The sequence below is a fragment of the Pteropus alecto genome, unplaced genomic scaffold (genome assembly GCF_000325575.1).
Source record: "Pteropus alecto unplaced genomic scaffold, ASM32557v1 scaffold25, whole genome shotgun sequence".
NCBI classification, from domain to species: domain Eukaryota; kingdom Metazoa; phylum Chordata; class Mammalia; order Chiroptera; family Pteropodidae; genus Pteropus; species Pteropus alecto.
In genome coordinates this window covers 4560614-4586252 of record NW_006441955.1, presented here as the reverse complement: position 1 = coordinate 4586252, position 25639 = coordinate 4560614, and the positions used below count along the sequence as shown (strand labels likewise).

Below are 25639 nucleotides of genomic sequence, written 5' to 3'. Positions count from 1 at the left end.
TAATGAACTCATCAAAGTATACCTTCAAAATGATCCTCTGAGAACAACTGAAGCCTAATCTACATCCAGAGAATCCTGGGTGCTAAGACAGATTTCTAAGAGTTCTATTTGTATGGGGACCCAATGGGCTTCTTAGGAGAAATGGTAGGTATGCCTTTTGGAGCAAAGAGTGTAGACAAAAAGTGTCTCTGGCTTCTGGACTGAGGAACATGAAGAAAGTGGAAGTATATTAAAGTCCCCCTTCCCATAACTGTATAGGCATCTCCAAGTGGAAGTAAAATTCACATTATTAAAGAATGTCTATTGAAAGCTCCTGTGTCTTACTCTTTTTGAAGAAAACCAAAACAAAAAACAAACAAACAAAAAACCCAGAGGCTCTTATGATGAAGAAACATGGCTGGCGGCTTAAAGGGAGATAGACTTGTATTCTGTCAAGACCAAGATGGAAAGGTTACTTCTTTTTTCTCCTTAATTCCAAAATTCTTATCGAGGAATAGAAACATTCCTATATCTCTTGCTCCACCTTGTGGGTAATGAAGAAATCACCAATTCTAGCATCAATGGGTGAATTAGGTGAAGAAGCCATTCAGAATCTTTACACTTGCCGACAGTTCTTAAACACATACCTTGGGCCAGGGTCTGTTGTAAGGGCTATTCAAGAATTATGGCATTCAATCCTCAAAAACTCTATGAAGGATGTATTTTGTAGATGATAAAACCAAGGTTAAGAGAATTTACCAGAGTTTAGGACTTGTCAAAGATCATGCAAGTGGCAGAGTTAGGACTTAAACCAGCCTATCTGCTTCAAATCACAGCTGTCTCTTATACATGAATGCACATTTCTACTCCATGTGTTTTTTGTTCCCTTTACAACACATGTACACATCCATCATCTTATTTAATCCTCTACTGCAAGGATTTGCATTTTCAAGGTAGTCCATAAGAAGTGGATGATCCAAAGGAATAAATTAACGTTTAAATCACAGGCACTATATTAGGTCATTAGGCCATAGGAGAAGCAACTCTTGGTGAGAAAATGGTATAATGGAAAAGCCATGAGCTTTGCAATAGGACTTATGTTTGAATTCCTGCTCTAATACTCTCTAGCTATGTGTCCTTAAGCAAGTTATTTAATGTAACTGGCCTCAGTTCCCTTATTTGTTGAATTAAGAACCAATGGACTCAGAGAATGTTAATTTTTTTGTATATCAAATTTTGGCTTATTTTTCATAGAAACTAATTTCTAAAAGTTAATAACATATCACTAAGCAAAGAGTCCTTAGTGATATGTTATTAACTTTTAGAAATTAGTTTCTATGGAATCTGATGACTGATTTTTAGTAGAACCATTCACATCATGGGTTAAGATGTTAAAGTGTTCAGTGGATCTTTGGAAACTGAAACTTCAAAGAACATACACATGATAGGCAGAACAATGCCTCCCCCGCTGCCCCCGCAGGAGGTCCACATCTTAATCTCTGTGAATATGTTAGGATACACAGCAAAGGTAAATTAAGGTTGTAGAAGGTACTAAGGTTGCTAATGAACTCACCCTAAAATAGGGAGATTACCTTAGACTATTCACGTAGGTCTGGTTTAATCACAAGGGTTCTTATAAGTGGAAGAGAGTCAGAAGAAGATGTAATTATAGAAGAAAGGCACAGAGAGATGCATTGTTGCTTGCTTTAAAGATAGAGAAAGGAGGACATGAGCTAAAGAATATGAGCAGCATCTAGAAGCTGGAAAGGGCAAGGAAACAAATTATTCTCTAAAGCCTTTAGAAAGGAATGCAACCCTGCTGACCCAGTTAATTTTAGCCCAGTGACACCTGTGTCAGTCTTCTATCCTACAGAATTGTAAGATAAGTATTTGTGTGATATAAGCCACTAAGTCTGTGGTAATTTGTTAAAGTAGTGATAGAAAACTAATATGTTAATGTGTCCAGACTTGTTGTTTCCTGTGGTGGTGTAGAAAGGGCACTGGATTTCTAATCTGAAAACTAAGGCTGGCATTCCAATTCTACTGTAAATAGCTGTGTGACCTCCGGGAAATCACATTTCCTCTTCGAGCATGTTTATCAGGCAGTAGCACCTACTTCACAGTATTACGAAGAACAAATGAGATAATGAACCTACAGGTGCTGCATAAACTGTAAAGCATTCTATACATGTAAGAAATTATTATTTACAGTGACTGATAACATAGTTGTGATGCAAGAAATATATGCTAAGTGAGATTAATTATTCTTTGGCAGTCCTTGGGATGTGGAAATGTGATTGCAAAACATATGCCAGGTACTTTGATAAGAAAGAGGACACATATGGTATCTGCTCCTAAGCTGATTACAACATAATTATGGAGATAACATATTCATGAACAGCTTTAAATAATAACTCAAAATTTATAAAGGACAACAGTACAAGAGAAGTCACAAGACTATATATGATTAAAGGCCAAGGAAGTGATGCAAAAAATATGTATTCTGAGTTTAGGAATGAAATGGATGATGTGTGTGGGCTAGAGGGGTCAAAGACAGCTTCTAGCAGGAGGTCAGGATCTCGTAGGGTATGGTTAGATAGAGAACAATTGCTACTATAAGGCCCACAAAGCACTATTTTTCTGCCCACAGTTCCATGAATTACATTTAAAGAGACTGGTAGTCAGTTCCAATGTTTTATATGATATCTTTTGGACCTCCTTGCTAATATTTTTTTTTTCTTTTAAAAAATTTTCAAACTTACAAGAAAGTTACAAGAACAGTATAAAGAAAGCTTTTTCTCTCTGAACCTTTTTTTTCCCCCACTCTTTTTCCTCTGGCTTTATTGAAATATAATAGACAATTAGTTGCTCATATTTACATTGTACAATTCAATGAGTTTTTTTCAATTATAGTTGGCATACAATAATATACCAGTTTCAGTTGTATAGCATAGTGATTAGAGATCCACATAACTCACAAAGCGATCACCCCATTAAATCTAGTACCCCTCTTCCCCTTACATATTTATTACATTATTAACCATCTTCCCCATGCTACACTCTACATCTCCATGTCTATTCTGCAACTATCCATTTGTACCTCTTAATCCCTTTGCCTTTTTTCACCGTTCCCCCAACACCACTCCCATCTAGTAGCCCTCAAAATATTCTGTATCTATGAATTTATTTCTGCTTTTGTTGTCGTTGCTGTTTATTTTGTTCTTTAGATTCCACATGCACATGAAATCATGCGATATTTGTCTTTCTCTATTCAACCCATTTCATTCAGTGCAATACCCTCTAGGTCCATGAAGGCAATATCTTTTTCCATCCCCTTCCTTTTAGTCTGTGTGTGTCTTTTAATTTGAAGTGAGTCTCTTGTAGGCAGCATATGTAGGGGTCTTGTCTTCTTATCCATTCAGCCACTCTGTCTTTTGGTTGGACCACTTAATTTTTTTCCATTTGAGGTACTTGTCGATAAGAATGTAGTTATTATCATTCTTTATTCCTGTTTTTGAAACATGTTTTTTATTCTTAAAGAAGTCCCTCCAACATCTCCTGTAATACTGGCTTGGTGGTGATAAATTCCTTTAGCTTATTTTTGTATGGAAGCTCTTTATCTGTCCTTTGACTCTAAATGCTAGCTTTGCTGGATAAAGTATTCTTGATTGTAGATCCTGGATTTTCATCATGTCAAATATTTTGTGCCAAACCCTCTGTCCTGCATAGTTTCTTTTGAGAAATCAGCTGCCAGCCTTATGGGTGCTCCCTTGTAGGTAACTAATTGCTTTTCTCTTGCTGCTTTTAAGATTCTTTGTATTTAAACTTAGACATTTTAATTATGATGTGTCTTGGTGTGGGCTTCTTTGGGTTCCTCTTTCTTAGGACTCTGAGTTTTCTTCAACAAGTGGAGGAGGTTTTCCATCATTATTTCTTCAAATAGCTCTTCGACGTCTTGTTTTCCTTCAGGTACCCCTATGACACAGATATTTTTACATTTAATAGTGTCCCATAGGCTCCTTATATTATTATTATAGTCTTGCTTCTTTTTTCTTGCCATTCTGATTGAGTGCCCTTCCTCTATATCGGTGGTTTGCTCCTTTTCTTTATCCACTTTATTCCCTCTAATATACTCTTCATCTCAAATAACATGTTCTTCATTTCTGATTGGTTCCCTTTTTTAATTTCCATTTCCATTTTTATGTTTTTTATCTCTTTGTTAAAGTGCTCACTAAATTCACCTACTCTTCCCCTCAGTTCATTGAGTATCTTTATAAACCAGTGTTTTGAACTGTGCATCTGTTAGATTGCTTAACTCCATTATTCCTGGATCTCTGTTCTATTCTCTCATATGGTTTCTGATTTCTGTGTCTGTCTCTATGTACTAAGCAAAGCTCCTAAGTCTCTCAGTCTAACTAGTGAGGCTTTGTGTATTAGGTGGCCAGAGGCACTATCCTGATAGGGGTTCAGCTGCAGACCAAGTTTAGACCCACACTGTGCCCCTCTGAGGCCACCTGTTAAGATTCAGCAAACAATCCACAGATGATGTGCTTATAATTGCCTCAAGAAACTACACTAGAAATTGAGCCAGATGCCACCAGTGTGTCTTAGAGCTGCTCATTAAGGAGCACCTGACTCTCCAAGGACACACCTGAATGTAGCTTGGGTGGGGCCGCAAGTCGGGGGAGGCACAGTTTCAGGGAATCCTTTGGGTGGAGGGACCTCTGTTATCCAGTTCGATGACATCTCAGCTATGGTAGTGCTGCATCTTCACACTGGGAGGGTGGAGGGCTCAACCTCCCAGAGGACAGCACTTCTGCCCGGGAGAAAGCCTCACCTCACGCCCTCACTCTGACAACTCGGTGTCCCCCTGTAAGTGTCTGATGCCCCCCAAACAGCCAACCCAACGCTGGTGCTCAGAGCGAGCAGGTCCATCACTGCGAAAGTCCACTTGCGGACACGGCCTCTTTAAGAGGTGTCTGCAGCTGCCACTGCTGCCAGCCTCTGTCCCACTCAGCTGCTCAGGATCAGGAGCTTCACGTCTTCGCCCCTCCCAACTTCTACCGCTGCAGGATGATTAATTATTTCTCTCCCTAGTTGTAGTGCTTCTGTTCATCTAGATCCCAGGTGACTTTCCTTGCTGTTTGCACTGTGTTTCTGTCACAACTTTGATTTGGTCGTAAGAAGGATGAACGAAGCCTCTATTATCTATGCAATTTTTCCCCCTCCCCTGCCCCGAATCTTTGAGAGTAGGCTGGCCATAGGATACCTTATTACCCACAAATTATCAAAATCAGGAAATTAACCTTGATGCATTACTATCATCTAATTCACAAGCTCTGTTCAAGTTTAGCCAATGTCCCAATAATGTTTCTATATTGTGATGCCTTTACTTATGTCTTATTAGACTTTAATCAAAACAGTTCTGTAGTCTTTGATTTTCATTACCTTGCTACTTTTAAAGATTACAGGTCAGTTATTTTATAAAACGTTCTTCAACTTGGGTTAATATGTTTCCTCTTGATTAGATTACAGTTATGCATTTTTAGCAAGAATAGCACAGAAATGAAGCTGAGTTTTCTTTATTGCATATTATCGGGTAGAACAATTTCAATTTGTTCCAACACTGATGTTAATTGTGTTCACAGATTAAGTGGTATTTGCCAGTGGTATTTGTTCTTTTCCCCTTCTTGATTAATAAATATTTTGTAAAGAGGTACGTTGAGACTGTAAATATCTCATTCCTCATCAATTTTTCACCAAGTAACTTAGCATCCATACGTGTTTCTTGGTTGAATTAACTACTATTACAGTTGCCAAATCATGATTTTCTAATTCCATTATCCTTTCTACATTCACTGTTAGCATTCCACTTTAATGAAAAGCTTTCTTCTCTCCTTATTTATATCAGTTTAGATGCATGTATTCCTATTTTATACAATGGATTATAATCTGTTACTATAATTATTTATTTTAATTCTCAAACTGTCTCCATTCTGGTCCTGTGGGAGCCTCTTCAAGCTAGCCTATGCATCCTTTTGACATGTTCTCATTATTGTTTGAATACTTCCTTTCTGGCATAGAAGATATTCCAGGTTCTCTTGCATCTTCCTTGCCCTAGCTTTGGGGTCAACCATTTCTCCAATAAGCCTCAGTTTCTTTTAGTGGAAAATGGCCTTTTAGTAATGAACAGCATTTAGAAACCAAGATGGAGGTATTAGGTATGCTTATTGTTACTGTGGTGTCACTGCTCCCAGGCCCTCTCAATGAACAAGGCTTGAGAATATATGTATAGGAATATACATACTTACATATGTACACACACATGCACATCTACATCTAAATTTACTTCTATATCTATTAAAAAATAGATATAGATACCTACAATTCCAACCCAACACCACAGAGTTTATTCTAATTTCTGCATTTCTATATTTGTAATTCTTCTTCTACAGTGAGAAAACTGGCTCCCATTATCCTCAATATATTTACTTATTTGATAAGTCACTCCTCTATCTAACCAATCTCCACTGCCCCTGCTGCCCTCACTGCTCACCCCTCTTGGTTGAATTAATTACAATTATGGTTGTTGCCAAATGGTGATGTTCTAATTCTACCATCCTTGGACTCTGACATATTGCACCATCAGCCCATGTATTCAAGCCTCCTCACATGGCTCATGCTCCAACACATCTCATCAGGCTGCTCTCACACACCCTAGGCACAGGTGCCTAGCTTGCTTAGCACCAACTAAGCAAATGGCTTTTAGACATAATTATTCAGAAAGGAAGGAAGACAGGTGAAGTGGTTACTTTGTCATGCCAGAAATGAAGGAAGTATGATGGAAAGCCAGATGCTTTCTTAATGATAGTTATGAACTATCCTTTTGGAATATGTAAGTTCTGACATTTGTTACTTTGCATATTGCATTGAAGAACTAGCCTGAGGGTTAACTACAATTAGAAATATCAACAAAATTCAAATTAATGAATTAGAAATCTGTTTATTCTACATATTTGACAGGCAATATGTAAAAGACAAGATAATAAAGTCTTTAGAACTAGACTTACTTGATTTGCAGTTTTGATAATCCCACTCTGTGTGATTTTGTGCAAATTATTTCCCCTCTCTTCATCTATAAACTGGTGAGTAACAGACTCACCAGGTTGTTGTGAGGGCTAAATGAGTTAATGTAAGTAAAATGGTTGGACCAAAGTATTGTAGTTACTCAGGAAATTAAAACTACCAACTCAGTTTCGCTTCAAGATGTGTGACATTTAAACAAACTAAAAAAGCAAATATCTTATTTACTGATTTCCATGGAAGCGAGACCCATCACTACCTACCCTTTCATTCTCAGCACTGACTTTGTATCATGGTTTAAAAAGAAGATGGAGGCTGAGGGCTGCCAGACAGGAACTCTTTTAAATTCCTGTCTCTTCCTTCTTCCTAACAATGCTTAAAACCTTTGCTGCTCCTGCACCTGTCTGTGCCTCTCCCTCTGGGCCCAATGATAGAGGAGTTCCTTTCTAACTTACGGCTAATCACTCTCTTTTGCCTCCCTAGCGACCTGACAACTTTCAACTGTCCCTTTTTTTTCCTGTATTATTCATTAATTCAACATTTAGTGAATACCCACTATATACCAGACACTATTTTTGATGCTTAGGATATGATGGGAAACACAACAGATGAAATACCAATCCTCCAATGGACCAATATAAAATACAGAGAGTATGTAGACAATAAGCTAATAGACAAATAAATAATTTCAGATAATATTTTAGATAGAATGGCAAGAGGTTTCTCTTAAGAGGTGACATTTGAGCTGACATGTGACTGGTAAGAAGGAGCCAGTGATGCAAAATCTAAAGGAAGAACAGTCCAGGCAGAGGAGCAGATGTAACAGCCCTAAGGCAAGAACTACCTTAGTATGTCAAAGGACATTAAGTTATTGTGAGTGGAGCAAAGGGCAGAATGGTAGATGAGATTCTAAACGTAGGGTAAGGACAGAAATCATAAGTGAGCCTTATAGGCTATGGCAAGAAGCTAGATTTTATTGAAAGTACAAAGAGAAGTCACTGGTAGGTTTTAAACACCATTTTGTGTTTTCCATTTTTACTTCCAGGCAGAGTCTCAAAAGCTGTATCTTTAGATTAGAGATGAAGTGAACTTAGGTAGATTTCTGATAGGATATTTTTATTTGACATAAAGTATTTTTTTTTTTTTACCATTTTGAGCACATTTTACTGGTAAATATTTTGCATATGTACATGTAATATGTGCTACTTTAATAATCCTATTTTTACACTTAGTATAATATAAACAAATATCTGAATCATTGCATAATTGTCTGGATAGTTTTCATGACAACATATTGTTCTATTTCATGTACATATAACTTATTTTACCAATTCCTATTATTGGATATCCAGGTTATTTTCTAATTTTACTATTATAAACATCATTGGAATGGACTTTGTTTTACTTAAATCTTTGTCCATATCCACAATTATTTCCTTTGGATTAATTACAGAAAGTAGAATTGTTGATACATATTGCCAAGCTGACCTTTAGAAAAGAACCATTTTTTCTTACTGCTTCCTAAAGTATTTTTTATAGTCACTCAATTTATTTTGAAGTTCTCATACCAAATTCTTCCTAGAACTATGTCTATTGTATAGAAGAAAATTATTTTATGCTCAAACTCCTCGGTATGTTGTGTACATATTCAATCTCCTGAGAGAAGACTCTGTAAGAACATGCCTACTTATTAACCTAGATACAAAGCTACCAAATATGGAGAGCAATCAGTGGGCAGGACACTTAATAACTAGAGCTCCAAAAGTATAATTTCTTAGACCGTGGGTCCAGGGCAAAATTGTAAAGTAGATAATATTTTACTTGTTACTTACTTTCTCTTTCAGTGCCTTTCCTCCCACTTTAGCGACCTCTTCACCCAATCTCTTCATTGGGCTTCAGACTTGAATGGGTTCATAGCACTCTCAATCCACTCAACCTAGAATCAACATTCTACACTCTGACTTATCCTCTCAAATATAAAGGTGGATAATGGGGTTAATAAAATAATTTACCTTTGAATTTTTAAAAGTAAGGCTCAGATCTGTCCCTCTGGGAGATAGACAGCCATTACATTGACTAAAATAACTTTCAGACGTAGGCATCAAACATAGAAATAAGATGTTTCAATTTTCATGATTTTTGACCTCTCACTAGAATGAATAATAGGGATAGAAGGGTCACTACACTTTATGGGAGGGAAATCCTTGAGGTAAAAATAGGAAGGAGTATAGAAAGGCTAGAGATGAAAAAAAGCACTTAAACACTCTAAGACAGCCTGGATAAATGAGGCTAAAAATGATACTCTGTGCTCAACTTTCTAAGAGATCTCAAGATCTTTTAAACTTTCTAATGTCTCGATTTCCTATAAAATAGTAATAGCTTAATTTATCTGTTTTCTCTGAGGAATACTCCTTACAATATTCAAACAGAGGGTGGCAAATTTCTAAATTATTTTCAATGGGAAAATATTTCTTCTGGTTTGGAAGTCTTGACTGCCACAGGTCACTTGTAAGCTATACCTCTCTGGGTAATTATTTCTCTTTATATTTGAAAAGGCCAGATTCAGGTGATCACTTGCCAAATCTCGTTTTATACACCTAATCTAACATTTCTGATATTTTCAATGGGGTCAGAATTATATTGGGCCAAGCATCAAAGAGGAATTTTCCCTGTGATATTACATTCTTCTGATTTTCCTCTTACTATTCTGGTTGTTCCTTCTTAGTCTCTTTTGGGAGTTTTCTATAAGTTCTTCAAAGCTTGGTTCTTGGGCCTTTTTCTCTTTTCATTTCACAATCTCAATGTAGATGATCTTACTGAATAAGCTTTGGTTACTGCCTATAAGCCTATAAACTTCAAATTTACATCTCCAATGCAGGCCTTTCTTCTGAGCTCCAGACCTGATCTTCCTTTTGTATGGCTCAGAAATGACTCAAACTTAACATTTTCAAAACTGAGTTTAAGCTTTTCTCCTCCCAAACCTGTTGCTCTTTCAGAATTTCTTGTTCACTGAGATACTGGCACCATCATCTATCCACTCAGAAAATCATATATATTGGTCACATCTCTCTTCTTCATTCTCTCACATCAAATTAATTACTATCCAAAACCAGTCAATTCCATCTCCTAAATATAAGTCATATCTGTATATACATCTCTCTATCTCCACTTTCACTTCTGAAATCCAACTTATCATTTTCTAGTGCCTATATTACTTTAATATCCTCCCAACTGCTCTCTTTTTACTTCCAGTCTTGCCCTCACCTGCCACTCTCCCATCCAAACCATTTTTCACACATCAGTCAGAATGATCTATTTGGAAAACACTTGTGATCGTGTCTTCCTGTTTCATTTGTTCGATCATTATTTACCAAGTACCTATAATGTGCCAACCACTATTCTAGAAGCTAGGAATCCAGTGATACACAAAATAGACAAGGCAATGACTTTTTACTCGTAAGAAGATTCTATATGATCTTGGCCACTAACTCATTCTCCTTTTGCTCCCAGGTTACTACAGTTTAGGCATATTGACCTGCTTTCTCAGAGTTTTTGAACAAGTCTATTACTATACATTCCTATACCACTTCCTATATATTTTTCAAATGTAAGCTTAAATGTCTCTTATTTATGAAAACTCTCTGACCAGACTAGGTCTATCTGTATTTATCCTTCAAGAGCTATTCACAATAAATTTAAAAATTTGTGTGCTTGTTTAATGTCTCTTTCACTAGTTCTCTTACAAGTGCAAAGAGAACAGGGAAATTTCTTGTTCATTACTCTATTACCAATATCTGGCACATATTAGGAACTCAATTTGTTGGTTGAATAAATAAATAAATGCCTCACTATAGAGTGTTACTATATATTCTACAGTCAAGTGACCTGTAAGATTCAGAGGCCTCTTTTTAAAGGGAAAAATTAATAGGTCATACTTAGGATGTGGTCTTTCTTTGTTTCTAGGTAGAAAATTCTAATTACTGGCTGAATTTACTTATGGCATCATCGCCTTGAAGAGTAAAAAGAAAAAATATCCTCAAAATAGACATCAGTTCAGGTAGTTAGTTATTCAACAACAAACATTACTGACTGAAAACAGTAATGGGATGTTTGAACAATATTTTTTAATTAACTTACCTCATCTGCTGTCCTAGTTCAGGTTTTCATTATTTCCTCCCTAAATCGTTGCACTGCTCCTTCTCAACTCTTTATGGTCCTATCCAGCATTATTTGTCATTATAATATTGTTTTTAAACTACATCATTCATTTTTATCGCCTGTTTAATGTCTCCCAATTAGAATGCAAGCTCCATGAAGGCAAGGATTTTTGGTTTGTTTCTAATTTTATTGTTTGTGGAGCTCAGGAGGCCCAGAAAAATTTAGACTTAAAACAGCCATCAATATATCTTCCTTCTTCAACTGTTTCTCCATTCATTCATACATATTTACTCCTTTTATGTGCTAGGATCCCTTGCCTCATGTTATCAGTATGTTGCATCTTACTAACACGTCGATTGTTTTCAAATTTCAAGAATGCCTGTTTCAGTGACACCTGAGATGATTGCCAATTAAAGGTCATTACGAACAGAAAATAACTTGGGGAAAAGGGACTTGAGGGCAATAACCTGACCTGCTGTAGCTGCTCAATACATGCTGGCTGAACTTAAAAGCTAACTGTGGACTCGGTGGGGAAGCTAAAAAATGTTTTTGCATAGAAGAGTGAGCACATCTACACCGGTCTCCTAAGCACTTTTTTGCGCCTCGATGGCAAATACCACCTAAGCGCAGCCGGCAAGTACGTGGTGGAGAACAATGCCTATTTCTGGCGTTCAACCGACTCTTCCAAAAAACTTCCATCCGGTGGAGAAGAAAATACTTCCGCCGTTCCGGTTTTTTTCGCGTGCTGAGTCAGGGCAAAAGGCTCCGCCCTGGGTCCCAGGGGCAGAATGCACAAAATAGGCAGGATGCACAAAATATGAATGGGGAGAAGAAACTCTATTCGCTTCTTGGTTTTCTCATCAAACGAATACTTTTTTCTGGGCCGCTAAGCACTACTCAGCGGCGGCCTCAAACCACCTCTCCGTATACGTCATAAACGCGACGCAGCTGCCCGGGCGCCCTTTCCCGTCGTCCTCCGCGCTACTTTCTCCTCCTCTTTTTCCTCGCCCCGCCCACCCTAGGTTTCGAAGAGCTGTCTGTGTGCTGCGCGAACCGGCCCGGTCGCTTTGGTTCCTTTTATTCACTATTCCCATTGGTTGCTTACGTGAGCGTGACTGCTATCTTGCCTCTTTATTAGCTAGAACTAGTAGCGTCATCGGCAGCTTGGAGGGCGGGGGGATGAGGGAAGTTAACGTGAAAGAGACCGGATTGGGGGAGGGGTGCAGGCCTGTCCTCCCCAGCGGCTGCGGCAGCACCAGCGCCGGCCGCCACCGCCTCTGGAACGCGGAGGAGGAGCGGCTGGAGGAGTAGGAGAAGGAGGTGGACCCTGGGGAGAGGGATGCCCATCGCTCCGACTTAGTAGTAAATGCTCAGAAGAGTCTCGATTGCTACAGTCTGTGCCACCGGGAGGAAGTTGTGGGGTGAGGCCAGGCCGGGGCTCGTAGCGTTGTGGAGAATCAAAGCGCGGGGTCGGTGCGAAGACTCGGCTGCTGCCAGACCCTTTCCTACTCTTACCATGCCTGGAAGGAACAAGGCGAAGTCTTCTTGCAGCTGCCCTGCCCTGCAGCCCAATGGACAGGATTTGGGCGAGAGCGGCCGGGTTGCCTGTCTAGGAGCCGATGAATCAGAGGAGGAGGGACGGAGTGGGTCTATCAGTAATGTCGGAGACCCTGAGATCGTCAAGTCTCCCAGCGACCCCAAGCAATACCGGTGAGGGAGGAGGCTTGGACCGGGGAGGAGAGCCGGGTGCGGGCGTCTCTCTTGCTGCCGCTGTCACTTCTTGTCTTCGTATCTCCCGAAGGAGCAGCAGGGGCACACTCCCCACCCCGAATAATTCCTTGGGTGGAGCTGAAAAGGGCATTTAGGGGTTTCCATGTGGTGTCAGCTGGACAAGTGGAGAATCTTGAGACAAGTGGGGAATCAGGATTTCAGAATGGGAAGGGTGGTTCGAGTAATTTTGACATTAATCAAGAATGAAGGTTTCTCTGGGAAGGCGGCCTGGATGGTGAGTCTTGGTATTATGTTATGAGGAAAGGTTGAAGGAGTTGGGGATTTAATTTTGAAGAGGCTATTTAAGGGGCAGATTATCACTATCCACAAATATTCGAGGTGCCCTTACTTGAAAGAGGGATAAAACTAATGGGTGGAAATTACTAGAGGATCATGTGACTTGAGTAAAAGAACTTAGGCATCATAGTTGGCCTAATATAAAGTGGCTTGTTTCTATGGGTTTCTCATTACTAAAATGGTTGGGTGACCTCTTTCAAGAGTATATTAGGAAGGACTTGGGTCTCAGTTGAGTAAGTCATAGTCTTGTAAGGTTTCTTCTAATTTCGAAATTCTCTACTTTTGGTTTATGCTGGAATCTTCTAAACATCTCTTAATAACTGGTGGCTCAGTCTCCATCTGAATATTTCCCTCAGAGGTAGCTTATTTCATAAAATGTCATGACTATGATGTATTTTAAAGAGATGATATTGTCCCAAAACTTCATTTTACAGGTTGATGAAACTGAGATCCAGAGAGTTTTTGCTTATTGCTCAAAATTACAAAGCTAAATAATAACAAAGCTGGTATGATAACCCTGTCACCAAATCCAGTGCACCATTTACAGATTTTTATGAAGTTCTTATATCGAGTTGAAAGCTGAAGGATTCTTGGTCCCAATTTGTTATAAGTATTAGAGCAGGAAAGAACCTTAGAGATAAAACTTTTCTACTCCCTACCATCCCCCTTTGATAGATGACTGAAACATGTTTAGAGTGATTTAACCTCAAGTTTAAGACTGACCTAATTTCTCCTTTCACTCCAAGTGTAGTGATTAATAATACCCAACTTCTTGTACTATTTTTCTCAGACTGCAGAGTAGAGATATTTATGGACAAGCTAGATTCTCACTTTTTCTCATCAAAGATGTGGTTGTATTAGTAATATGTAAATGAACAAGTTGAAACCTTGCTAAAAGGTGCTTAGCTTTTGTCTTTCAGATTGAATGTTCAATGACGGTTCAATTGTTTTCCTGTGTAAAGATATATAGTTAACAGTCAATGTTTATGGAATGTATACTATGTATCAGATACTGTTCTGCTTAACATGTATTCTTCCATTTAATGACCTCATTTTCAGCAGATTAACTTGATAAATATTTATTAAGTCCTACTTTGTGCCGTGTGCTGAGTGATCTTAAATCTTTTCTGAAACTTAGTGGACTGTAACTTAATAACATTTTATTTTGGATGCTGGGCATACAGAGATGGTTAACCTGCCTTCAGGAAGCATCCAGTGTAGTAGAGGGACACAGACACATAATAAACGTAAAAGTAGGGCACTACAGTTTTATGGAAGCCATAATAGAAGTATGTGATAGGTATACTGGGGAATAAAGTAAGTGGTAAACTCCACTTGGGGAGAAAGGAAATACTTCAAAGAGGAGATAATGCTTAAGAGATATTCTTTAAATAAATTGTTGCATTTCTATCTTTCTGTAGTCTTTTGCCAAGTCATTGTCCTTTTTAGTGTCTCAGTTTTCTTATTTTAAAGTGAAGGTTGATTAGAATAGCAGTGTTTTCTAATAACTACTTCTTCAAAAGAGTGGGTCCATTTTTATATTTTATGTATGGAAGTTTCAATTAGACTTTAAAGAAAATATCTTTTTGTTACTCTAAAATAAAGGTGGAAAACCTCAATGCTAGATGAATTTTAAAGACTTATCCAACTAAAGTTAAATGCTGCTGTGAATTTTTGTCACCAGAAACAGAGGCATCTGCAGCCCAGATAGCTGAATTGTCCCTTCATGAGCTGCTCAGATACTATCTCTGTGAAGCCTTTCCAGGCAGAACTAATCCCTCCTTTCACTGTATTTCAGTAGGAATTTGGATGTGGTCTGTTACAGTACATATCCATCATATTATAATTACATGTCTTTTGAATGTGTGAATAAGCACCAGTGACAGACCTGATTAAAAGAACATTATCATAAAATAATGCCTTGAAAGATTTGTTTAAGCAATAGCCTCTGGAATTTTGCTTTGTATATGTGTGATTTGTATTCAGCTTTTTAAAAATGTTAACATACTTCCAGGACATCTATTCTCTCTTTTTAGGAATCTGTGTAAATGCTTGTTAAGTGTTGATTTCTTTCTCTTCTGAAAGGATTAAATAGGACTCCAGTTTGGGAACTATTGTTCAAATATTTATTGATTTAAAGTGGAAATTCTAGATGGACAAAATTAGTAGTAGTGCATTCTAAATAGTAAATTATTTTAATGAGCACTAAGGAAGTTTGGATTGACTTAAATATAAAACACTTTTCATGTTTAACCTGTTTGTAAAGAGACCTGTATTTTTATGGAGAAGGGAAGAACATATGAAAAGGCATGTAAGCTTCTGAAGGGCAAACCCTTTAAATTTTGGTCAGACTGTTACAAGTGAGATTATGTTAATAAATTCTCAATATACTATAGAAAATAATGGATGTGGATTGAGTAAGTTACAGGTTATTTCTGAACATTTATTGTGTTGTTTACTATTATATACTGATGAACAGAAGGAGATTCACAGTCCAAGTGAGCAAGACAGCTGCATTGAGAACAGTAATATCTTTTGGCTTCTCAAATAGGAGTGGAGTTACTCACTTCTGAGAAGATTTAGTCCTCTGATATATCAGAGGACTATACATCAGAGAACATTTTCTTTTGGATAGGTATAACATGGTTTTTTTTGTTGATCTATCCAGCTAAAACCCATGGAATAGTAATTTTTTTTTTTTTCAATACATAAGGTAGCAGTTGCATTTGTAGTATACACACGCATTAGTGATAAGACTATAGACTCTTAGAGCTACAAAAGAAATCATGGACTTACATGTATATAAATTCTAGGAACTCGATTGACACCATCCAATCCTTTGGTCTGATACAGGAATCAAAAACTCGGTTTAGATCGTACCCTCTTAGTCTTATAATGTAAAGTAGAGGCAAGCTAGGACTTATTTTATGAGATTCAAGCTCATTTAACACAGTAAGGACTTTTAAGATTGAAATACATTATATTTTCAGAAAAGTAAATGTGTCTTTGTTACCATTCCTTAGACTGATTTCTTCAATGTAGGCTGATAGGCTGATAAGAATAGGAAGAGCATTCTTACCTAAAATGTTTCTTTCAGAAATAAGATTTCATATTAAAAAGATCTCTTATTGAGGAACTAAACAATGGTAAGAACGCTTGCCTTCAAAGAATTCTGGTCCATCTAGACTCCTGGTGGAGTCATGGAGCAGATACTGAAGCAGAAATGCATTAAATGTAATAGGTGTTAGAACAGAAATATGTGTAAAGTATGGCATTTTTAGTCACTTGGGTATCTAGTTTCCCATCTCTAGTTATGTGACTTTGAGTACATTAAGTAATCTCTCGAAGGCTAAGGACTGTTGAGATCTCAAGAACCTTTGAAACTAGAAAGGAACAGTCAGGAAACAGGAGAAATACTAGATGCTAGTGGCATCCTTCCCCCCACCCCCACCCCCCCTTTAAAATATGAAGAACCAGTGGAGAAGAATGCTTTAAGCAAGCATTGATTATTGATAGGTTATACTGAGAAGTCAAGTAATAGAATAACTGAAAACAGTTGCAAGAAATTATTTGTCCCCGGTGAAAGCAATTCCAAAGGAATGGTAGGTAGGGAGGCAGTAGCCAGATTGCAGCGAGTTAAGGAGTGATAAAAGCGAGAAATTTTAGGTAGGTAGACATATTTAAAGAAGTTTGGTTTTAAAGAGGAGATGAGAGGAGGTTTGGGGATAAAACAATATATGGGGTCAAGGGAAAGTTTTCTCAAGATAGAAGAGACACGAGCATGTTTACTGCCTGAGACAAAAAAGTAGAGAAGGAAAGGTTGAGGATGCAGGAGATAATAGATGGAACAAGATCCTTAGATGGTAAGTGAGATGACAGATCAAGAATATTCACCATGCAGGAATTGGGTTTAGATACAAAGAAGAGGAAATCTCTTCACTGTGTAAAGGAATCTCTTCACTGTGGAGGAAGCTATAATGAAGAGTGTAGTTGCAGGCAGTCAGGTGTTGAAAACATTTTTTGCTTTACAGACTTTTTTTTTTTTTCTGTAAAGTAGGCATTGAGGTCTACTGAAGTGGTCCTCTAAAAAGTTGTAAGGGAAGTAGTAGAGAACAGGGGGAGCCTTTAGTGGTGAAGGTTTGGAATAGCTAATGTAGAGAGTAGGTGAAGTATAGTTGGGAAATACCGAGAAGTTGTGGGTTCTTGAGCCTGAAAATGATATAAGTAAAGCAGTGTTCTTAAAGAAGACTAATCTGCATGTAGTAGCTTAGGTCCATAGGATGTGGCAAGACTGGTTTAAGGGGTAACTATGTGTTTTGAATGGCGTCACCGATATATATATATAGTAACTTCCTGCAACTGATGTGTTCCTCTCTTCACTTTTCTTTTTGCTTCCCCCTTATTAATTTAACAAATATTTGCTAGGCTAAAAACCCACGAGTACAGAGATCATGTCTGTTTTGTTCACTCAGTGCCCAGAACATAGTAGATTTTCAAAAAGTATTTGTAGTGTGTATAAAAGCATGACTGCTCATATGCCAGGCATTTTCATGGAACTCTTGGGGATATTCTACCAGAAATTTTTTAGATCAACTTTGTATCCTGGCCAATTTTAAAAAATAATAAGTTGATTTTCAGAGAAAACAAATATGAGTAGGCAGCTCACAGAAGAAAAAATACAAATTATACCAATAGTAATAATAATGTATGGTGATATTGTAGCGTACTTAATTCACACAGAAGATTGTGCTTGACACATAAGTACTCAAATGTTACTAGTTTAAGTGGTAACTATGTTTTAATATGTTCATAATTACTAAATGATATAGCACTGTAATAGCAAAAAAATTGTCAACAACTTTATTGTCCATTGATTTGCTAAAGATTAAGTTGTTACACAGTTCTACAATGAAAATAATATATAGTCATAAAAAAGAAATGGTTTTATGTAAGTTGATATGTAAAGATGGCTTATGATTTATTGTTGAATGAAAAAAGCCAGTCGAAGAGCAAATATATTGTATAAAACTCATAAAAATAACACCTCACATTATGTTTACTTGAAAGATAATTTTTTTATGTTTAGATATATATAGCAATGATTAGGAATGATATTCATCAAGCTTTTTTCTCTAGGGAAAGGTAGAAGACTTGAATTATTTACTTTTTAATAATTAAAAAAGATCAATCAATAAGTAAAAGTATTATGTGGTCATTGTAGGAAATTTAGATAACAAGAAGAAAAATTTTTAGTTTTCCATAATCATTCCACCCAGTATTAATTACTGGTAACATTTCTTAGAGCCATTATTCCTTTTTGCTATGCATTTATAACATTTTTAAAATGGTATGATACCATATTTAACAATGTCATAAACATTTTCTTAAGTGCTTTTTCAATATATTTTGTCTACCTAGAAGTCCATGGTGTAGATATACCATAATTTCATCATTACCATTTTATAGGATGTTTAGATTGTCGAATTTTCTTTACTTCAGAAGCTTGTTTACTCCCAACCGAATCCTTTGGGCATGGACCCAATTATAATGAGTTTGGTAGATATATAGGGTAACCTCTGGTGATCTGGTCTGTTTCTAGAATATTCTCTAATTGGGAGACCTGGCAGACAAGAAGATGGTTTGTTATGGGACTTCCACTCTGACATAGGCCTCATATTCATACTGGTCCCTAGAATGAAGTCAATCATAAGGCCTATCCAAATCAAAGGAAGCTGAGTAGATATATAGTCCCTGTCCAGTATTTATTTGGGTTTGTTTATTAATTAATTGATTGATTAAGTTATTTATTTGGTGGTGCGGCGTGGGCTTAATTACATGGCTGGATCAGAATTAAACTGTTTTTAGGAGGTTCGGAAAGAAATTGTAGTTTGGAAAGTTCACTTGGTCCTCTGGAGGAGCGTTTAGAGGGATTTTATATTTTCATTACCACACTATCAGTAATCTTCATTCTCCTAATCATAATAACTGGTATTTCCTTGAATGCTTACTGTGTACTAAGTACTGTTCTAAGGAGTTTACATTGTATTATCTCACTTTATTATCTATTTAATCTTTACAGTAACCATATTAGATAGTGCTTTTATTACCTGATAGCCTAAATGCTGTTCTGTGAAAATATATCACTGAGCAGCTACTGAGCAGTACTTAGAGTATAAAAGGATTATGTTCTCTTATTTAATTTCTCCTAAGCAAACTCCCATGGCAGATAAGGTCCAAGGCCTTCCATTTTTCGATTCTTTCTAGCTTTATCTTCTTTTGTGCTGTTATGTGCTCCTTTTCTTGATAAACGGGTTACTCTTTGATCATGTTTGCCTTGTGAATTCAAGGATTACCTCCTCTGTGAATCCTTTGACTTCAATCTTCCCGTCGCACATGTGAGTTATTTATACTCTTTTGTGCTCCAATAACAATTTTTTTCAAACTGTTGCATATTTTGTAAGTTCTATTTGTCTTTCCCACTCTTCTGAAATTTTTATAGATAAGGACTTTGTTTCTTTGCGTCTTTGCGTGCCTTCTCTTCTGTTATTAATAAATCAACTGTCTATACTAAGACCCACCATCTCTCCACTTATTCATTAGATCTCCTCTCTTTTTTATTGATCTTCATCCATCAGTTATTCCAGCAGTTGCTCCTGTTCCATACTGCATCATCAGTTTCCTTCTCACTAGATCATTATCACAAACTTACATATAGGCTGTAATTGTTCCTATCTTCTGGCGAAAAACATTTCTTTACTCCACATCCCCTTTGAGCTATGGCTTTCCAGCTACTCAAGTTTCTTAGTTTCCTTTGTAGCAAAGCTTATATTAAGAGTTGTCTGTACTCATAATTTGCTGTTCATTTCCTTCCTTTATTTCTTGTACTTAGAATGGGCTTTTCCACTATTGCTATACCAAAATAGCTGTTTTCAAGATCACCAGTAACCTTTGCAATTGGTTAGTTCTCGAATTCTAACCTTACTAGAACTTTCAGTATCATATGATACAGTTGATCTCTCTTTCCTTGAAATACTTTTTTTTTTCAGTTGGCTTCCAGGTCAATACTGTTCTTAACTCCCTTTCTGTCCCATTTGCAGGTTCTTCCTTACCTCCTTGACCTCTAAATTTTGGAGTGCCTATGGCTCAGTTCCCAGACCTCTTCTTTTCCCTGCCTACCTTAGCTCCTTGTGTTACCTCATCCAGTCTTGTGGCTTTAAATATTACCCTGTATAAAATAACAATTTTACTCAGGTTTCCCACCCCTGTTTTTCTTACTCTGTTTTATTTTTCTTCATAGCACTTACTGCCATTTGATATACTACATGTTCACAAGAGCAAGGACTTTGTTTTGTTCTCTGCTATATGCCCAGTGCCTAGAATAGTGCTTGTCTCATAGTCTTGCTTTCATCTCTGACTCCTTCATCTTTTTCTCCTTTGGCCTGATTCTTACCAGATATGTTTTTCAATATTTTTAAAATTTATTTCTTGCTTTTATTTCAGACCAAAATTTTTTTAAAGAAATAAAACCATACAGGTAGGTATACTTGAAGCTCTTTGTGTACTGCCTCCTCCCATCTCTTTTCCTCCTCTCTTTTTCCAGTGTTAACCATTATCAGAATTGGGTACATATACCACTCCTATGTATGTTTTGTACTTTTTATGAAATATACATTTATCTGTAAACAGTATATATTACTGTTTTAAGACATAGAAATAAAAATTATATCACATCGAAAGTCTCATAAACTGCTTTTTATTTTCCTGGTTTAACATTGCGATTTGTCCATGCTGATAAGTATAGTGCTTGTTATTTGTGTTAAATGTTATTTGATATCTTGTTATGAATACATCATAATTTATTTGTTTTCCTGTTAATGGTCATTTATATTTTTCCCAATTTTCTGTTACATTTAGTTTTATGATTATGCCACAGTTTATCTTTTCTCTGATTGTTAGTCATTTAAGTTGTTTCCGTTGCTTCAGTGAACATTTTATACATGACTCCATGCACACACATTTGAGAGTTTATATGCCTATAAGTAAAATGATTCACTTTTAACCTTTCTACAATGTTTCCACAGTACTCTTATAATTGGTTGTACTATTTTACATTTACACTAATAGAGCATGAGAGTTCCTGCTTCTCTACATTCCTACTGGCTCCTGATAAGTGTAGTACTTGTTATTTGTGTTAAATGTTATTTAACATTTTTAAATATCTTTAAGATTAATATCTTTAAATATTTAAATATTTAAAAATTTTAAGATTTAAATATCTTTAAGATTAATAATATCTTTAAGATTTTAAAAAAATTGGTAATCTCATCTGTGGGAAATTTTTTTTGTTTAATCTTTTATTTGCATTTTGCTTATTACTAATAAAATCAAGCATTATTTTATGTTTCCTGGCATTTTGGGTTTCTCCTTTTATTAATGGCCCAGTTTTCTAGTGGGTTGTTTCTTTTCCTTTTTTAAGTTAACTTGTAAGAATTCTTTACTTATTTTAAATATTAATCCTTTGTTGGTTATATGAATTGCAAATATATTCTCTAAGTCTATATAGCTCATCTTTACTCTTTGTTTAGAAAGTCTTAATATTGAATCAGATTTATTCATCTTTTTATTTATGGTTTGTGCTTTTTTCATCTTATTTTCTGCTAAAAATTTTGCAGTTTTGCTTTTTACATTTGGATAAGGATCTAATTTTATTACTGTTTTTTAAAGATATGGACAACCATTTGTCCAAGCACACCTTTTGAAAAATCTGTTTCCCAGAGGTTACCAAATGTTTTCTAAAAGGGCCTAGATAAATAAATATTAGCTTTTGTCAGTCAAGAGGCAAAATTAAGGATATTGTATAGATATTAATACAACCAGAAAAAATAAATTTCTGCACATTTTAAATAAAATTATTAAGTTCAAAATATAATAGTACTTTTTTATGGTAATACGGGTCTACAAGTAAGAAAAATAGAATTATTTTTTATTGGGATAACATTTTGCATTTGAAGGTTCAAAGTTAGTGTTCCCTGTCATCAGAAGTGATTGCAAATGTTTGTTAATAATGATTTGTAATGAGATATTACATATTTCATCTTTGAAAATGCATTTTCACTCTGATAGGTACTACCAAATACTGATATCAATCCATGAGCATAAGATTTTACTTGAGTATATTCAGTGCTTAAACAGCATTTATAGAATTTTGTTAGATTCTTCTCTTATATTTTTGCCTTTTAGTATGTCATTACACTGTAGATTAATCACTTCTGATTGAAAATTAGGTGGAAGCTCTTCAATTACACAGTTTAAAAAGGCATTGAAGTAAGGAAATTTCCTTTGTGCTTGCACCAAGATCTGAAAAATACAAGACCTATAGTTTGCTTAGAAAACATATCCACTGTGAATTTATGTGGAAATGGAGATATGGCTTCTTGTTTAAACTCTTGACAGTACAAGAAATGTATAAAGAAGCTTGCCATTACTTGTGATTCAGATAACGTTGTTGAAATGACTTTACCATAAGTTTTACAAGTAAGTGCTATTTTGGACTTTTGGATTGAATTCATTAAGAAACAGTATCAAGTCTGCAGCAAAAGGTAATTTCCAAAGCCATTTGGTGTTTCGTCATACTGGTTGAAGGCTGTTCTTCAGAAAAATTTCAATCTTGGCTCAAAACATTGCAATTGTTGACATTAAGAAATGTCCAAACCTGTAGAGAATTTTTATGAGTTATTTTGGGCCTAACTAAATTGCCAGGAAGCAAAACCTCAACGACGTGAGAAATGCTCTGGAGAATGGCAGTTCCGCAGCTTTATACATTAGAATCAGAGGAGGAGACATAAGGAGGGTAACATGAAATCCACTGGTGGTAGATTTAAGGGGGTGGGAGAAAGCCAAGTGTCGGGGTGGTAATCACTGGGATTGGATAAAACACTTTTATATTGGTGGGTACAAGACAGATAACATTTACAGCACATAATTCAGGGAAACAAAACAATGAAGGGTTCTGTGGTCTTGCGCTCTGGTGCCCTGGGTGTGCCCTGAGGGATCTGGAAAAGATTACTGTGACATTTCAAAGGTATGTTCTCTTAGCTGCAAAAAGATAATAGATTCACTTAAGGTAAAGATTGACCTTTGTCAAATGCCTAAGATGTGACTATGCTCCATGCCACGCTTTTAGGAATTTTTAGGTTCAGACCATCCTATGTGGTTACTTTCTGTCTGAATTTGTAGGGTCTGCCATGCAGGCGTCCCTTAATCTTGTCACATATAGTATGTGGCCCCTTTTTTATCCACACCATAAAATGTTCCCACTGCTAAGCCATCTAACTGCTCTACAGTAAGGACAGAACTAATGATCTTAAAGTCTACGAAAGGAAATGACACTACTGGTTCACTAATACATGATAGATTCATGTATTTTCTGCAAAATGCTGATTGAAGACAATAATCATAGGTTTTAAAACACCTCACAAAAGATAAATTTGTCCAAAATTTTTTTTTTCTGCTCCACACATTTTTACCAACATTAATGTGGTAACATACTAGATTCCACTTTAGGTTGTACTGGTCATGTTTTCCCAACCTCTTGGAAAATATTGTCTGTAATTATTCCGTCCATAGTATTCATAGAGGCTGATACCTCTGTTGCTTCAAACCTGGCACTGATTCCTCAAACAACAGTATTGGCAACATCTGTTGACATATCAAGAGCCAAAAATCTTGCAATGATATGCTTTGTTTTTAATTTACTTGATATTGCTACTATGTCAACTTTTTGCAATAGTTCTCTTTGAAAAGGCTAATAGTCAAGTTCATTTTCTCTAAAGTTCTTTAGCTGCTACAAACTCACAATCTAATACACTTTTGATAAAGAGCTTTCCTTGCTTGACTAACAAATGAGCCAGCCACTGAGAAACTTACTTTCATTGCAGTGTCATTTTCATTTTTAATTTTTGTGAATAAATTTTACTGTAATGATATTTCATTTAAATTTTTCTAATTTTTTGGATTGGTGCTTTCCTATGAGTTGGGAATACTGTGAGGAACGCTTAGTCTTGTCAAACAAACTTAAAAAGAGAAGACTTTGCTAGAAAGAAATGATAGAGATTTATTCAGGGGTCTTGGAATTTGCAAACTGGGAGCACAGCTAGGTAAAAACCCAGAAGTATTCCAAAGAAGAAAGAAAAGTTAAAAATTCTTATAGTAATGAGTACATTCTTGATAATTATCAGTCCTGCACTTTCAACCCTAGGATTGGTCCAGGATGGTTATCAGTCAGATGTCAGGCAGTCAGGATGATGGATGCCAGGTGGCCTGGAAGGTGGGTACCAGGAGATCTGGTCACATCCCAGTGGTCTGGATAATGGACTTCAGGTGGCTGTATACATGAGTCATTCAGGGGGTAATCAGGTGGCAATTAGAGGGTTACCTGGAGGTCTAGATGTTCAGGCATTGATGCGAGACTAGAAAGTTTAAGTTCCCAGACTAGTATAACAAGAGTGGAGTCCTTCCTCATACTTCAACCTTAAAATGTTAATAATTTTAGCAGCTTGTTTAGAGTGACCCCACCAATGTGGTCTCAAGTATTTTTGGATTTAAATACATGAACTCAACTGTGGCAATTTTAGTGACTGAAAGTGGCTTCACAAAAGTTGGTTTCCTTTAATAAGGAAGAAATAAGAATGAGTGGGTGGGTACTTAAAGAGAATAACACCATCTTTTTTATTTTTGGATGTGGTTTGAAAAATCCACTTCAGTCTTTATTGTCAATATAGGAGGAATTGGGATAATGAGCCAAGTAAAGGAAGACAGATTTTTTTAAAAGAAATAACATCTTGGAAAAAACCCACCCCTCTAAAAATTTTATATATATATTTGAGACCATATGATTTGGGGAGAAGTAATAAGTTATATAATTACATAGCTACCTCCACCCATGTACTCTCTTTTGTTGACCTAAAGTGATTTAACACTATCTAGGCCTAGACATAGCAGTTTAAGGCTAGAAACTTAGTCGTTATTTTCTCTATGTATATGTAAATGAGATCCTGAAGGCTATATGGTATGCTATGGTGTAGCTATAGAGTTAAAAAAAATTTTATTTTTATTTGCATATTCTGTCGGTAGTCATTTGGGTGGTTTCCAATTTTTGTCTATTACAAACATTGTTGATCTCTCAGTAAGAAATTTACTCTTTGATTTTATGATGTTTTTATTTTAGAAAAGTTTTAAATTAGAATATATGAAATCTTTTCATTTTTTTCCTGTATAGCTTCTGGATTTTGTGTCTTGTTTTGCTCAAATTTTCTTTATCCAAGTATTACAAAGGTATTTTCTCTTAAATACT

General features: G+C 36.3%; 1 protein-coding gene across 5 annotated transcripts in view; it reads left to right on the top strand.

Annotated features, from left to right (window-relative positions):
• Positions 1-12260: 12260 nt before the first annotated feature.
• NRDC (nardilysin convertase) overlaps positions 12261-25639 on the top strand; it is a 69450-nt gene continuing 56071 nt past the window's right edge. Inside the window, exon 1 of one of the 5 annotated variants that reach the window (XM_006919190.3) lies at positions 12261-12930. In XM_006919190.3, the coding sequence (XP_006919252.1) occupies positions 12587-12930 (344 nt within the window). In that variant the 5' untranslated portion in view covers positions 12261-12586. Of the gene's footprint in view, positions 12931-13023; positions 13226-25639 lie in introns of those variants that run through there. The other 4 variants (XM_015595114.2, XM_006919189.3, XM_025051939.1 and 1 more) reach the window with 4 other exon arrangements.